Source organism: Coloeus monedula (genome assembly GCF_965178545.1).
Source record: "Coloeus monedula genome assembly, chromosome: 5".
In the NCBI taxonomy this organism is placed as follows: domain Eukaryota; kingdom Metazoa; phylum Chordata; class Aves; order Passeriformes; family Corvidae; genus Coloeus; species Coloeus monedula.
Genome location: NC_138785.1, coordinates 17,506,879 through 17,523,823, shown reverse-complemented (window position 1 = coordinate 17,523,823; position 16,945 = coordinate 17,506,879). Strand labels below are relative to the sequence as shown.

The following is a 16,945-nucleotide window of genomic DNA, read 5'->3' as shown; positions in this document are numbered from 1 at the left end:
GTATTTTTGTTTTCTTGAGTATTTTAGAAATAAAAGAAAGAAAATGGTTGTCATGCATGAAGCAGTTGGAATTCTGTCTTTGTTGACTGAGGGAGCCCTTTAAGTAGCCTTCTCAGTGTTTTGCTTAGTAAAACCAATGCCCGAGCATGTGTTCATCATATACTTTAACTAATTTGTGTTGGACTCCTGTGTATTAGGTAGAAAATTACATGTATGAAATGTCTCCTTATTCCAGGAAAAACACTGGCCGTTGATGCACCTGATGGACACAGAGCTCACTTCTCCCAACAGACCACCCTTAACAAAGGACTTAGCAAGTCTATGGGATTTCTGTCCATTAGAGGAACACAAGATGAGGAAGAGTTTTTCCAGGGCATTTCTGCAGATTACAGTTCGGGTCAGGAAGATGCTTTCTGTCCTCATAGGTGTAAAACCAGTGAGCTTGAGAAAAAATGTCACCTTCACACAGATGTTCCTCCCAAACGGAAAATATGGGCTTCTTCCACAGATTTGCTTTGCACTACTGACAAGGCAGCTGAGAGGGACCGTGCTGGAGGCTCTCACAGGCACAGCCATCAGTGTGAAACGTTTACAGTACGGACTTCTACTACTGCCAGAAACAAGGAAGCGAGATACTCTGATGGGAGCATAGCACTGGATGTCTTCGGACCACAGAAACTGGACCAAACGCGCCACATGCCTGAGACATCAGCTTCTGCAGCAATATCAAGTGCCTTTGACAGGATAAGAGAGAGACAGAAGAAGTTGCAGCTTCTGAGGGAAGCTATGAATGTAGAAGGTTAGTGAAGCTTTTTGATTTTCTGAGTATTCCAGTCGTCAAACAAGGATTTCTTGTTGTGATAATTTTGAGTTCTCTTGTAGCAGCTCTTGAAACGGCCAAGATCTTTGCTTCATCTTTTTTACATAAAGTGAAGTCATTAGAGCATCTGTTGCCAGTGAAGATAAATGTGCTTGTCCAGATTGTTTACTTAGTACAGTTGATCTCTCTAAGTCAACCAATATCAAGCTCATCAATTGCAATTAGAAAAAAAAAAAGACTGGTAACAGCCAATTGTCAAGTAATTTTCCTCAAAGGAAGATTCTCATCTCCAGCTATTAGAGATGGATTTATGCCTGAGGAAAGGCAGAATTTCATCTCCAGGTCTCTGTTTTAGTGCTGTTTAGCTCTGGACTAAAGCCGTTAAACATGAAATTTTTTTTTGGCCTCATGTTCAGATCTTTACTTCAGTGGGAATACTTCACGCAAGTTCCATCAGTTCATTACAAAAATGCATGGGGGAAAACAAGTCTTTGTAGTTGTTGTGCGGAAAGTTGTAATATGATCTTGATGAAGAACCCTGTAAGTGGAACTGCATGTTTTGCTTGGTTTGGTTTTGTGATGTGATTTTCAGGGGCTTTAAGTTTGAGACAGTTGGATAGAAACTGAGCAGAGCTGGATCTTGCATGTGCTGGGCCAGAAAGCATAACTTGATTACCTAATGTACACTGTACAAGAGCTGTATGTACAGAGCTAGCTCAGGCATTTACTCAGGTGCACTCAAAGACTCATGAGTTAGCCTGCCTGTTGTGTGACAAAAGTAACTGTGAAAACACACCCTACCTTGGCCTCCTTCTTCTGCCAGAGGTGTGAACACCTCCAGATTAGGGAGAGATGATAAAGCCTTTTGTCAAGGTTGAATTTCTGAAAATGCCTGCCCATGCCCTTTGTGGCCATCCTGGGAGATGCTTGTATTGCAATTAGCACGGGAAGCCAGTCCTTTCCTGTGCATGTGAGCCTTTTGTTCCAGAAAGGAGGAGTGTTACTGAAATGGCATAGGCAGTTAAAAAAGCTGCTGTCATTTCTGTACAGCTGGAGTTCTCTTGTGCTGACAAATTATCATCTTCTGATGAGGGTTACTTTATCATGTGAAGAAATGAACATAGATGAAAACAGCACTGTGGAGATACCATTGTTTATAGAAGTTTACTATCTGTTGTTATCTACCAGGATGTCTGATGAGGTACAGGGAAGCTTGGTTGGGTTTTGGTTTAAGAGTCTGAAATCGACAGGGTCCATCTCAAGTACGTGAGTCAACTTGGATCGCTGGAGATAGGCAGCTGACAAAGTTTAAGAGGAGGCCACTCCCAGCATTGGGAAAGCTCAATAGCCTTGTTGTTCAGGAGCGCAGCTTTGTGCAGGTTTGTGTTGCACAAGAGCAAAACCAAAAGCATGACCAAACCCATTGATGAGCAATGGGTTTATCATTCTAATTCGAGCAGATTGGGAGGTGGCAGAAAACAAAACATGCCCATGCCTTGCAAACTGAGATAGGTCAGATGTGTGAAACTACTCTATTCATAAGGGGAATGGGTGAAAGTGCAGTCAAAGTAAACTGGGAGCTGGACTTTATAATAGTCTCAGAGGCTGAGTGACAAACAAGTACAGGGAAGATTGAGGCAATAGCCAGTGACTCACTGCCCATCCTTCTGAACTCAGTCATTACTTGCTAGGAAAAAAGTAAAGACATTTTCTCAACAGGTAGCTGGGTTTCAGAGTTCTCTATTTTCAAGGAAGGTGTGTTTAGCTCTTGAAGTTGGGAGTGTGCTTTACTGTTATATTTTAGGCATTCCATTGTTCGATTTCTTTGGTCAGTTAACTACTTAAAGAAAATCTTTTAGACCAGAACCTGGTTGTGAATGTGAATTTTTAATGAGAGCCAGTTTAAAGAAGTTTTTTAGCAAGATGGATGATGAATGCTTTTTCACATAGGAGTTAGTTGCTGTTATGTCTTATAGGGCTTGAGAAGCCTGACTGGAAGTATCTACTCTGCTTTAGTGAGCAGGTTCACAAGTCTGAATACATAAAGTCTGCTAGCCTATGAAGACCTCTTTCCCTTTTCCTTTTTTTGTTCCATATATTGTACTGTTCCTCATCTTACATTTTTTACACCAGACATGTCCATTGGGATCTTTCATAAAAAGTCTAGTGCCAGTTTCATCTGTTGAAGAAATGAAAAATACAGTCTTGAGTTTTTTGTGCGTTACTGTTGTATGTAATTTTGAAGTTCTTAGTGGGTAGACAGATATTTCTACGTCCAACACTATCAAGTGTCAAGTGTGTGTGGAATTGCCCTTCTGACCAGCATAGCTGAGAGGTATGAGCAAAAATTAGAGAAGGAGAATAACTTACTTCAAAAGTTCAGCAGTTTGGAATAAGGGTTCAGTTCCATTTGGAGGGGGAGTCACAGGAAACAGGGTTATGGTTGGGTGTAGCAGAGGGACACAGTCTGCTTTCTCTTCGGTAGGTCTGGGGATATTTTCAGTTCAGTTGAGCCCAGATCTAGGTTACAGCTAAGCCTGTGTAAATTGTATTAAGCCTCTGCTTTTGGCTGTATATATTGTTTTTTCATTTTTGAATTGTGAAGTGACATTGGACTCTCTGTGAATTGAACTTGGCAAGATAAAACTTCCCTCCTCAAACTACAAAGGAATTTAAGTGACATGTGGCTTATTTTTCTTTAACTTACTTTGGGTTAAGCTGGAAAACTTTTCTGTTATTCATAAAACCTTAAGGAGCTGACTGCCTTGGAAAAAGAAAATGTTCTTATGCACAGGCTCTAGTTTGCCAAGCTTTCACTCAGAACAGATTTTTACAATCTAAATTATAAACTCATGAAAAGCAGAGTTTATAGTGGAAAGAATGACAGAGCTTTAATTACAGCTGTGCTGTAGTAGTTTGTAGTGAGCTGCAGACCATCTAAAGTGCACTATAATCTACTGTCGGAACATCTCAGATTTAGCCTCACAAGGCTAAAGTGTCCTTGCGACTGCCTTGCTCTTGAACTTTCTGGCTTATGTTAATCTGCTGTACAGTTTCAGGGTCTTCTATACTGCAGATGATTGTTTATGATTAGGTGCCATTTAGCCAGATGGGGGCAAGGCCAAGAGTCTGCTATTTTACTTAAGGTGTAGCCAATTCTGATCACTAAGAGGAGAGTCCAAAAATATGTGTTAATTGTACCGAGAGAGTAAGTTCTGCATCTTCGCCCTTTTGTTCATTCTTGATTTGTGATGGGGGTTTTGTGACTTCAGAATTGATCAGTTATGAAGTTGTTAGGTGTTAACGCAAACATCTTACCTGTACCAGGAGAGCAGGTTTTGTTTTTGTTGTTATTTTGAAACTTGGAAATTGTTGCCTGGCACCTACTGATAGTGTCCCATTTCTTTCAGAAAGAAAATAATATTCTTTTACATTTTGCAAGCTTGCGCTGCAGCTCAAGAGCATGAAAGTGTCGTCTGTTCCCCTTGCTCCTGTTTTCTTTGCCTTCTCACCCACCAAACTGATGGTATCTCCTGACACTTGTGAAGTGTACACACACTCAAATTTTCCTATCCTAGGCCTGCCTTCAAATGGCTCAGTAATAAGGCACAAAGTTGTGAGATGGTAATGGAAGCCTTGTCTGAACCTCTCCCTTTGCTTCGGCAGCTCCTCCCCCCACCCCATGTTTTGAGTGCATGCATAGTTCAAAGTGAAAGGGTTTATGTGTTACTTGAGTGAATGAGTATCCTTTGTTATAATGTTTTTAAATGCAGTGTTGTTTATGAGGATGTTGTAAGTGAGATGCATGAGGGAGCATAAAGTTTTCCCATGTCCTTGTGGAATACAGGAGGAGGACAAAACCAGTTAGGAGAGTAGTAATATAGCTGGCTGTGGGTTGAAATAGCAGACAGGACAAAAAAAGATGGGAGGATACCGAAAAAGTTGATCTTGCTGAAGCTCTGGAATGCTGAATCCAGGGGTGGGGAAATGGGGGTGGTTTGGGAATATTCTCAAGCCTTTGTTAAATGTTTTTGCAGTTGGGAACCATGTGAATTCCAGAGCCACAAGTTGTGTTTATTCCTCTCTCTTTTTACCTTTTTTTCCCAACAGAAAACCCAGATTATGAAATCTTCAGATTTTTTTTTGGTCCTCTTATTGCTCTTGCTTCACAGAGTCAGCAGGAAGAGGCAGTAATATTCTGTATTTCTAGAGAAGGATCTCTTCCCCCTAAGTCTTCTTCCATGTGTTTATCTCATGAAACTGTTCTCATTAACTAACTTGAAGACTCATTTGGACCCCATTTATAAAATTTCCATGTTATGATGGCTAGGAAGGTTGCAGTTGAAGGTTGCAGTTAAATGTTGCAGTTAGGGATACTGTAAATGTCTGCGTTTTAAACCCTCTCTTAGTTTGAAGTTGCATTTTTGAATAAGGGAAAATTTCTGCAGGTAATCAGGCAGCTGTTGGTAGCAAATTTATCCCAGCAGATTAAGCCCCAGAGATTTGATTTTGGGACCTTCTGTAGAAGTGGGTTAAATGGGGGATTGTATTTGCGGGGGGGGGAGGGGGGGGGAAAGGAATAGTTGCTTTACAAACCTAGCTCTGTGAATTCATTGAAGTGCTCATACTTCCTTTTTCTCTTGAATTGTGTGTTCTGGGTTTCTGAGTTCACTGTAGGTGGTTGGCAGTCATGCACAATGGCACATCTGTTTGCATGTGAAAGCAAAGGAAGGGGCAGTTTGCAAATCTCCTTGTGATGCAGTGTGATTTAAATTCCCTGCTGGCAAAATAGATTCTCGAGTGGTTGGTCTGTCCAGTAGAACAATATTCTCAAATAATTTTAGTGAATCTGAGAGGTAGGATTATGGACCGATACTATTTCGGTTAGAAAACTCCAGCTGTTGATTTTACTGAGACTACAGAAGTTGGCTTTTCAAGGAAAAAGAAAGATATTTGTGGGATATCTGTAAAGTACAAGTACTATGGCACCAGCAGCTATTACTTTGTGCTGAATTACACAGCTTAACATTAGGTAGTAAACCAGCTCTTACAATTGCATAATTGCACAGCAGAGTGACATCTGCTTTATCTCATCCATCACGCTTTCAGCAGCTCACACAGTCTGAGATTATCAATTTTTAGTCAATACATTACATTCTCAGTTGGATAAAGTATTTAAATTAAAACAGGCAAACAGCTTTATTGGACAAACTCAGTCTGGACCTGTCTTAGTTTACATACCGTATCCCACATGGCATGATCCAGATCCAGAAAAGAAAGGTCTCTCTCTAAATAGAGGGCTCTTGAGTTCTTACAAGACCCTGGCATTGTTATTGTTAATCTGTCTGTTGTCCTTTCCAGCCTAGCACTAGAGATATGTGTTCTCTGCAGTTTTACAAGGCTGCATTTTTCTCTGTAGATTAGATCCTGCCAGGCCCTCTGCATCATATTGGGCTCCCTAGGGGGTTGCCTGGATGGCTGGTGACTTGGGCTGCATGTGAAATACAGCTTTTTCATGTAGAATATGAGTGGTGGAAATCTTGCAAGTTAAAATGAGCCTGCTCCTCTGGAAGACTGAATGGGTTGGTTTCCTTTGTCAGTTGTTGGATGTGAATCCTTACCAGGAATTTGAACTAGATCTCTATGTCCCTCCTGTTAAACCTATGCTGCTTGGCTGAAGATAATTCAAATTTTCTTAGATGAAAAGAGGAAAAGAAAAGGAAGAGTAAGTATGAGTCTAACCTATAGATTAAACTCATGAGAAAGAGTGAGCCTCTACTGAAGGACAGTTAATGTGTTTTAAGTGGTATTATAGTACCACTCTCCTGTAATAGACACCCACCAGCAAACTTCAAAGGGCCAACAAGAGCTCTCTCCCTGTCATGAAACTGTTGGTTTAGTTCTGCTGCCTTCTCTGTGCAGCCAGAAATCAATCTGTAATGATGTGTATTTGAAAACCTGTGTATCTGATGTGACTCGTGTTCAGAATAACGAAATTCCAAGCTGAATGTGGTTCTCAGATTTCTGTTGAAGTTGGCTGAGATGAGGCTCTCTGTAAGAGACTTGTCTGGGCTTGCGCGTCTCGCCTTGCGTAAATAGCGTGTTTTGTTATTTTATGCTGCGTGAGGTGCCTGGAAGGTTGTGCTCTGCTGGCTTTGATAGGGAGTTTGAACAAGCACTGCTGCAGCACAGAGACAGACTCTTCAACTTGTAATGCATCATCTACCTTTGCATCATGGAGCTACCATATGTTAGCTTAGCTTATTAGTACAAGTTTTATGTATCCATTTTAGTTACAAACTCTTAAAACGTGCTTAAACTCAGGTTGATTTTTCTATTAAGGAATGAAGTAGTTCAAAGTGTTCTGGGAAGAAACTGGAATCTAAAACCCTGAGATGTTAAGGAGAGTAACTGATACAATTATTTTTGCTACAATGTGTTTGGTGTTTTATAGAAGTTAAATCAATTCTGAAGTCTTCGGTCACCAAACATTTTTTTAAAAATGAACAGAAAAAACCTCAAGAAACCAAGGCTGTTCAGAATTCCCAGGGAAGAATGTAAATATGGGAGATAAGTTGTTTTATTGTTGTCTTTAGCTTTTGTTGCATTTTTCAGCTCCTTCCCAGCCAGCCAGACTAGAAGTTTGTCCTTATTTTTGAAACTTCTGTGTGAAAAACTAAACTTTAATTTGATCCCAGAACTGGGACTTTGTGACCTTTGGAAGCCAGTTCTTAATTAGAAGCTTAGCTTGGACACGATCCAAGTGCCTTCTTTGAAGTTAAATCCTAATATGATATGTTAGAATTGAGGAGAACTTGCTGGAGGAGAGGAGAGAGCCTAAATTATTTGGATGACTATGGGAGCTTTATAGATAGAATAGTCTCAATATTTACATTTTAACTATTTGCAGGTCTGCAGTGCTTATTCCATCTGTGCCCCAGAAAAGAAGGCACTTGGTTAAGACAGGGTGCAGTGCTGGGGAGATGTGTAAGGGATGTACACAGACATTTATGTAGACCAGCAGAGAACTGGAAGGCAGTTGCCAAAGAGAGGGTGCTCCAGCAGCAATCAGTTCCACATCTGTATATATTTTCTCTAAACTGAGTAAAATGAATATAAATCTAGAGGATTTACGTGGAATTTCAGGATGTAGCTTCTTAAGTGCCTTTAAACTTAGCCTGGTAGTCATCAGTGCAGCCCTGCGTGGAAAGGGCCTCCAGCAGATGAGAGGAATACCTTTGCTTGTGTTCTTGGGTTAAAGTCGTACAGTCTTGATTAGGGAGAAGGATGTGGCAAGACAGGAGTGTGGTCCTGTCTCCAGCTCTACTTGTGCATAGGTTTGAGCCTTGTTGGGCCTTGTGTGGGGGCCGGTGACAACACTGAGATAAAGTGTGTGGAAATCTTGCTTTTTGTTTCTGGGCTCATGGACTTCTTGGCCTACAGGATGGCACCAGCTCCTGCTAAGAGGAGAGTCAGGAGAAGTCAAACACCCTGCAGAGTCCCGTATCATGCCACCACCTACAAACACTTGTCTTGTGGTTCAACTGCATATTTCTGTTTTACCACGTTTGGGGTTTTTTTCAAAATTTAATGTCTCAAAGAACCAGAATGGAGCCATAATTTGTGTGCAAATTGAGAAGCCCAGGCTGCTGACTAAGTGGAAAAAAATAAGTCTGTTTAAAATCTCATGTCATATTTTATTGTTCCCTCTCCATCATCTTGCTTCAAAGTCAGTTCAGCAGACTTGAAAAACCTACAGCTAATAAAACTACTGGGAAACAAGAGGTCTGGTTTTAGTTAAACATTTCAGTACTGTAGCTCCAGTGTCATGTTTGGATTGATGCCTCACTTAAGAGCTGGGAGCATTTTAAAAAGACATCTCCAAAAGCTACCCACTGAATTTGGTTTTTATTTCCCATGGTAGGCAAGTAATTGCTAGACTGGGGGCAGATTCGTTTGTTGTAAAATCCACAACGTTGAAAGTAGCAATTGTGAAAGATTGAAACAACCTCACTGCTCCCACACAGCCCCAGTGGATTCTTTTCATCTTGCTGTAGGTCCACACTGCTCCTTTCTGAGAGTAATGTGAAATGTTCTTTGGATTAATTGGGTTTTATCCTGCTAAACTGTGCAGCTGGGATGGGCTGGTGAGCCCTGGTGGTTTCATGAGTTGATTTGCAGCTTTGCTTACCTTTCCCAGTTTTTTTAAAAGTTCCCTGCACTGCCCAAGTGAGCTGGGTAGAAATGGGAAAAATACTGGCTTTTAAAGAGGAAGGTTTTGGGAACAGATAGTCCAAAGTGAACATGAACTAGTCTTTAGTTCATGGACTACTGCATTATCTTACCTCTTTTTGTGCTTTTTTCCTATTTGGAATTTTTCCTACTTCTGTAGGAAGTCTAAATGAGAAGTGTTGTTGACTAACCTGTCCTCTGACCTAATAGAAGTTGTGCAGCAGGTTTAATGTTCCCTCAGAGTTTTTCACTAGCCATTGTGTTTTCAGGAAGTTGGAACTCCTTTTTGCAGCCTCTGGACATATCTGCTCATGTGTTCCCCATTTTGTATTCTTGCATTGCCTATTCCTTGCTCTTGTGGCTGGCACTTGTTTTTGCAGCAATTGCATGTGTTTTTTCCGTATCGCTGCTTTTGTTTTCAAAAACATTAACTATAGTCAGACCAGAAACAGCCTTCTGCAAATAAGGACACCTGAGATTTTTTCTCTCACTTTGACAGTGAAGCATTGGTATTCCCAAGATGTAGAGACTTTTTTTGTGTGTGTTCTGCTTCTGTGCACATTCTGTGGGTGGTTGTTGGCTTGTGCTTAGGAAAGTTCTGGGAGATGGTTGCAAATGTCAAGTACATACCCGCTTCTGTGGAGTCTTTTGCTCCAGTATGTTATTTACATAATCCCCTGAGAGTCGGAACTGAGACTGCTGCATTGACTTCTCATCACATCAATTTAACTGTTCTGGTTAATTAAATATCCTCTAGGGGCTTACTAATTGATCGTTAATCATATTTTGTGGATGTCAGAGATGAGCTGAATTATAATTTTCCAGTGCTTGCTTCGTCTCTGTGGATATTTTTCTTTTTGTGTTGTAAAGGGACCAGGAACCGCGTTCTGGTGATTGCTTTTTACATGCAAGAGGTGCACACCAAATGTTTGCACCTGTTTTGTTTGCAGGAGGGATCTGTTCTTGTCTTGTGTCTCATTGGGGTTTTTTAAATACTAGTTTTAACTTGGAATTGATGTTGAGAGAAGTTCAGAGGAGGTGGCTGTGTTGGGAGAGCCAAGAGGGTCCAGGCTGACCACAGAACACTCAGGCCATGGGAACAGAATGGGACTGCACAGCATCCCCTGGGTGTTTGCTTTTAGACTCCATAGCCACAGACAGGCATTTTAGAATGGTTTGAAAATATTTCAAAAAATTTCAACTGTTTGGTTTTGATTTTTACATTGTGACTGTTGCTTTCCTCTTCTGATACCTTGGTTTTAACTTTCAGAGCCGTTGAGAAGGTACAAGTCTTATCACAGTGACGTTTATAGTACTTCGAGTGAAAGTCCATCTGTTATTTCTTCAGAACCAGATTTCAGGCAAGGTAAGACCTATGTTTTAAAACCAACCAACCAAACTAACAAAAACCCACAGAAACAAAAAACCTAAAGAAAAAAGTTCAAGATAAAAACCAGATCCCAAAAGTCTTCAGTGGGAGTCTTCATAATTGCCCTGATACAAGGTTGTAAGATGATGAAATGACAACATCGTCTACAGATCAGCATAGTTGGCAGTATGTTCAGAAAAGACTTTGACATTTAGCACTCTGGGAGGGAACTTGGTAGGAAAAGCTGGAAATAGTTAACTTTTTACTAGAAGTGGGGTTTTTTTAAATAACATGCTGCAAAAAAATGATGGAGTTGTTGTTAGTGCACAGTAACAGTGTATTACAAAAGCTTTATATGGGACCTCCATGGTATAATTGTGTCAATGGGTTTTGCTATGAGGGTTAAGTGGCTTATAATTTATATGCCAGGGATTTCAGTGTAATGCAGAAGTACTGCATAGTACCAGCTGTTTGTATGATAAATTTAAGTAATTTCTATTAAATCAACGGCTTGGAAAAGCAGGAGATGGTACAAAGGATTGTTTGCTGATGTATGGCAGGAAGAATCATCTCTGCCGAATCATTGTAAAAAATTGAGACAAATTGTTTGGTGAAAATTAGGGAAGAAAATAATAGTTAGGAAGCTGGAGTATACCTGCACCATGTGTATTCTGCATGCACAGTATTCCGGCCCAGCCTCCATGTACTTGCTGCTCTCTCAACCTTCTTTGTCATTGTCTGTCCTTGTGCTTACTGATCCAGAAGCCTGAGGAGCAGTAACAAGTATTGAGGCTCCTGTAATTTCTCTTTGCTTGCTTGCGATTTGGAACAGACTGTTTAAGTGTTCCAGTCCAAAGTCAACAACTCTTAAGTTTGTACAGGCAAGATAGAGCTGCCTTCTGCCTTCTAGCAGTAGTATATCTGGGCTCAATGAAATGACTGTCAGAAAGAACTGTTTCTAAATCAGTGTGGCTGTAATGTGTTCTGCAAGAGCTCTACTGTCAGCTCTCTTTGCTGAGGGTACAGGAAGAGGGGGAAGTGTAATGGTTTGCAAAATCAAGCGTGAAGTGTAGCATCTCAGGTGCTACTACAGGAAGATCTCCCAGCAAAAGCTGTAATTTTACAAAGAGAATCACAGGTTAATATATTGCCAAAAGGAAAAAAAACAATTATAAATTATAATGAGGAGTCAGATTCCAGGGATAATGATTAGAACTTCAGATACTGCTTTCTTAACTCCTTTCTTGTGTACTGCATACTTAACTATGTGCTCTCTTTCTGGTCTGGAGTGGTTTTGTATGATGTCTCTGCCATGTGTTTGTCTCAACTCATGGCTGACAAGAAATGTGTTACCTTGGGAAGGTGTCTGTGCAATTGTGTGGGTTTTTATTGTGATTTCTTTTAGGTCTTCCTTAGTATTCTTCTTCAAAGGACTACCAGCTATTTTTGTTGGGGTAAACCTTTGAGATAGCTCTGAAAACTGAAATCAGCTTCATAACATTAATTTGTTTGATACTGTAATGCCATTGTGCAGAACACATGAATTCGATTCCTTCTGAGTAATCTGATATGACTGATAAATCCTCGAGTTTTAGATGGGATTACTCTGTGGGCTTTGTTGCCCAGTCAGGTATTAATTTGTCTTTTGGTTTGCTAGTGAGAAGAAATGAAGGTTTCAAGAGAGATGATGCCGGTGGTGTGTTATCAGGTGCTGATGATATCTCCACATCAAGTCAAGCTAATTCTCAGAGAACAAGGTAAACCCTTTGAAACCAATATGTCTTGGAGTGCTTTTTCTTCATCAAAGAATGTATTCTAAATCTGCAGGTGAAGATTTTCACTCCCATCCCAGCCTCTGATTAAGGTTTAAAAAAAGGCAAGTAATACTTGAATGAAAATTATAGTTATCTTATATTATTGCATTCTGAATCAACAGTCTCATGATACACTGTGATGCAGAGGTAAGTTGGGAGTCCAAATTCAATTCCCATGTTTAATGGAGACTGGGTTGAACTCAATCAAGTTGTCGTAACTGTCAGAAGGTCAAGGGCTATGTTCTGCTTGGAAGTATTTAATTATTTTTTAATTGTACTTTTCTAAAATAAATATTTCAAATTGCTGATATTAATACAGATTTATTTGTGGGTTTTTTTCTTTTAATAAGGAAATGGAAGCATGCTTATTTCCTTGAAATAAGTCAAAAGCCATATATTTGGTTTGGTTATTTTGGCAAACTCTTAGTTCATGTTTTTGTGTTTGGATTAATTTTTTTTTAATACCTCATCACTTATTAAGCAGGCCAATTCAGTAACAGTTTATGCTTTTTGAAAATTACTTTGCTGTGCAGTGTATTCTAGTATTGTACCTGTTCGAGTTCTATTTATTCAAATGCCATTCATCAATATAGCTTTAAAAAGTGGTTCTTCTTTGAACATCACTTTAATACAGCATCTTTCTATGGCAGAAGTGTATCTTGCCATACCTGTTACATTTTGAGAACGGTTCCACTCTAAAATTTTGAAAAATTTTATTGGCATTGACCTTTTAGATTTAAAATTTTCTTCTGGTCTCTGCCAGATACCTAATCACCTTGGGATATTTTATCAAAATGCAAATAATTTTTGTAACAAGGCGGAAAAACAAAGGCAGATCTCTTTCTCCCCTATTCCCTCACCACTTCATAACAACAAAGCCTTCTCTTGGCATCTTTTTGCTTTGTATGCCATAGAGCAGGAGAAATATTGCTGCTGTGCTCGATATTCTAGGATATTTATATATTTTCAGCGTAAGTTGGAGGGCAATCCTCCTCTGTCATATTAAAGAAACTTGGAGGTGTGTGGAGATTGGGACTGTGCTGGGTGATGTGACACTGCTGGTGAATGTGTCCTCCACATTCACTTAATGCAAAGGGTGATATGCAGTTAATGGGGCTTAGAGCCATTCTTTGAACATGGAGGTGAAAATAAGTGAGTGTCTTCTCCTTGCACTATATTGTGTGCCGAAAATGGATCTGGGTAAAGCAGGGTCTCAAATGAACTGTATCTCAGTGCAGGTGAGCAAGAGAAGAGATCCTTGGAAGTCGTACAGCTTTTGGTTACCTGGTTTGATGAATTGGTTTCCTTACTACCTGCACTTTGCCTGAGAAATGCAGAGTCATCTAGAAACCTATACATTGGCATTTCTTGCAGGGAGGAAGTAGTTAGGTGCAGCTCGACTGAGTCCACATGGGGCTTTTTTTGTCAGGAATATGATAGATATCATATTCCTGTGTAATGCTGCATGTGTTAGTGGTGTCCAAGCAGTCATGGGAATCCAGCCCATCTTCACATAGGAAGAGGATTTTGGCTAATATGTGTGTTTATAGCAGACTTCTAAAGGGGAGGGTTACTGGTTTATAATCCATGTAACCCTGTTCAAGAACTGTAAATTTTTACTTTGCGTTTCATGCTGTTTTAGCAGCACACTAAAATGGCAAAGCAGATTATTGCCAATGTTTGTACAGAATCAATATATAGCTTTCTTAACTTATTTGCCTTTTTTTTTTTCATTGTGTTGAAAACTGCTAAGTCAACCTTCATTCTGCTTTGCCTTGAACCCAGGAAATTGCCCATTCAGCGCTGTTGCTGTGCTTCCAAATAAACCGGCAGCAATTTGCAGATGCTGATAGAGAACTTTTGTTTCTATTTACAAAGTATTTCAGAAACAGAAAGTAGTATGTGGTATGTAAATGAGTCGCATTGTAAATGAGTCATTGTTGTAAATGAATCGGGCCTATTATGCAAGTGAAAATGCTGAGGTAAAGCAGTACATAGTTTCTCATGGTTTGTTTCACATTATTTTATATTACTCTGTTAAGACTGGTACCTTTAATGGACATAATTTGTATATGTGTGAAATCTAGAAGGAAAATATGTTTTGCAAGCACAGCACAGACTTACCTGTTGTGCTTAGCAATGGAATGAATTTCACATGTATGCAAGTATACAGTCTTATCTTAAGGCTTGGTACTTCTTTTAATCTCCTGTATCCTTGACCCCCTCTCTGTGGTTTTGCTAAAAGATACCACTCTGTACTTGCACAAAAATGTCGTGGTAGGGTACCACAGATATAATTATTTACTGTTTTTCATAATTGCTCAGCCATTTTCCTAAGGTAAACAAGTTTGGCTTTTTTTATTAATCTAACTACCAGGCAGTACATATATCCAAGATGAAAAAATAAGGCTGCCACATAGTTTCACTAGCTTTTTTTGCAGAGCTTCTGAGAAACAGAACAGCAGCCACAAGCAGAACTCAGTCCTGTAGTCATACTTTGATTATACCTCTATTAGTAATATGAGCTGAATAGAAAACAGCGTGCTCTCTCTGTCTTACTATAGCAGCTCCTAAAACATTCCAATGCTAGCAAGTGTAAAAGGAATTCCATCCCAGATGGTAGTCAGTTAAGTGGGGGATTTCTAAGAAAGTAACTTAATATTTTCATCCAGGACATTGCATGTTGCTGTAAAACATCCGTGTACCAACAAACCATGGCTTTTATAGCTTCAGAAACCTCAGGTCTCAAAGTAAAACAAGTGATAACAAGTAGTTCCAAGGAGCAGGATCTCAGAGTTTACATGCTTTGGCTGGCCATTTGATTGATTCCAGGATTTGGGGAAGTATATGCAACTTAATCCATTACTTAAATTCCATCAGCACTTGGGAGCATGTTTCAGTGTCTCTTTTGTGTTCAAGAGATACCACCTGTACTTCAATACATATACATTTTACTGCTTCTGTAACATATTTTTAGAGCCAGTCTGTTTAATTATCCGTGAATTATCCTTATAAAACTGAGTTGTAAATCTACTAGGAGAATCTGGATTTGAGGGAGGTTTCTTTTAAAAGAAGCAACAAAGCTGGTCTGAGTTATCAGAAGGTGCAGCTTGTGCTGTTTGGGTGGGCTGACCTGATCTTAAATTAGCAGAAGCCATAGACATTCAGTATTACCCTTCTTGTGGTCTGTGACTGTTGTTATCCTTTAAGCTTCTTGGAATGCATTCCTTGTGGCAATGGCTTGTGTCTTGTTTCCTCTCTGCTTCTTGTATTCCTTATTTTTTTCCTTTTTTTCTTCTGTTTTCTTTTTCTTCCTTTACTATTTCTTCCTTTTTCTCTCTAGGAGCAGCAGCTGACATGGATCTCTTCCTTCTGTTGTCTTTTCCTTCCAGTAGATTTCATTTTCATATCCTTCCTACTTTACCAAAAGGCATCCATCTTTCTCAGTCTACTCCTGACCTTCCCACTGCACTTATCATTAGAGAATGCCTACCTGCTTCCCTTCTTCCAACTTCCTTCTCTGATCCAATACCTGCCAATTTCTTGGTAAGTACCCCAGGTGAAGAGAGAATTCACTTCCCTTTTTTCAGAAGCGTCAGCTTTCCAGGTTCCTGCTCCCCTACCATCTGCAGGTTAATAAGCAGTTGTGAGATTCTGGTTTGCAGTCAGACACTGATGCAAATACAGAGTAGCAGCCAAGTACTTGTCTGATGAAGCACCACACAAAACACACTTCCGTGATGCTATCTGTTAGGAATGTAATTTAGATTTTATTTTTTAATTTTTTTTTGTTTTTATAACAACACTTGCATATTCAGAACTTCACGAATGAGCTCTCCTGGATAGGTCAACAGTATTTCCTTTTCTGTAGGAGAGATGCATTCCTTGTCTTGGAACCTAAAGACTGAATCATGTTGCTCCCCATAAAAAACTGGCAGTCTGACCATGCCAGAGTTAATTTTACTGACCCAGGATGCTGAAACATGCAGATTTATGCTTGGTGATAGTGCTTATGTACTAAGTTCGGAAATTTTTTAAACCCTTAGGTTTTTGAGCTTCCTCCACGGACATCCCACACCCACTCCAGTTTTCAGAGAAATTAATATGCATCAACAGAGATGATAAAACAAGCCAAATGATAAAGAACTTCTCATTGCTTCTGTGCTGTATGTTTTTTAAAAGGCAAGATATTTTTTTGCACTTGGTGTTTTCACAGCAGCAAGTTTTTCAATAGAGCCAGTTGCAACATGTCTTTTTCATATGTCTTTGATAATTCATAGATATTTATGTTCAGAAAGTGTTTGGTTTTGTTTTATTTCAGAGCCCATCCTTAGACCTTGATCTGAAGGGTACTTGTGGGTGTATTTAACTTAGGGCTTTGTCAATATTCCCATATATGTCAATCCTAACAAGTTTCCTCATGGTGAAAAGCTAAGCACATGCACATGTGTTGACAAGTCTGAGGCCTTTTCTCATTTCTTTGTCATTTTAGGTGCACATTATTCAGTCTATTGTAGAAAGAAGCAGAGGAGGGAGAAGGGAAAAAATGCTATGAAAGCCCTGCACAGGGGAAAGGATAATGGACTTACATTAATACCTTTGTTCTGTAACTACTCTGTGTCTGCCCTGAAATTCCATTTGAGGAACTTCAGCATTGTATGTAACTCTTATTTTAGTGCTGGATTTGGATCCAGTGACACTTAAGTATTA

General features: G+C 39.7%; 1 protein-coding gene across 1 annotated transcript in view; it reads left to right on the top strand.

The window, feature by feature from the left end:
* PTPN13 (protein tyrosine phosphatase non-receptor type 13) overlaps window positions 1–16,945 on the top strand; it is a gene marked incomplete at its 5' end in the record, with an annotated part of 87,992 nt that overhangs the window by 30,183 nt on the left and 40,864 nt on the right. The window contains 3 exons of the mRNA XM_082281290.1: window positions 236–799; window positions 10,323–10,418; window positions 12,079–12,178. Of these exons, the coding sequence (XP_082137416.1) occupies window positions 236–799; window positions 10,323–10,418; window positions 12,079–12,178 (760 nt within the window). The remainder of the gene's footprint in view (window positions 1–235; window positions 800–10,322; window positions 10,419–12,078; window positions 12,179–16,945) is intronic.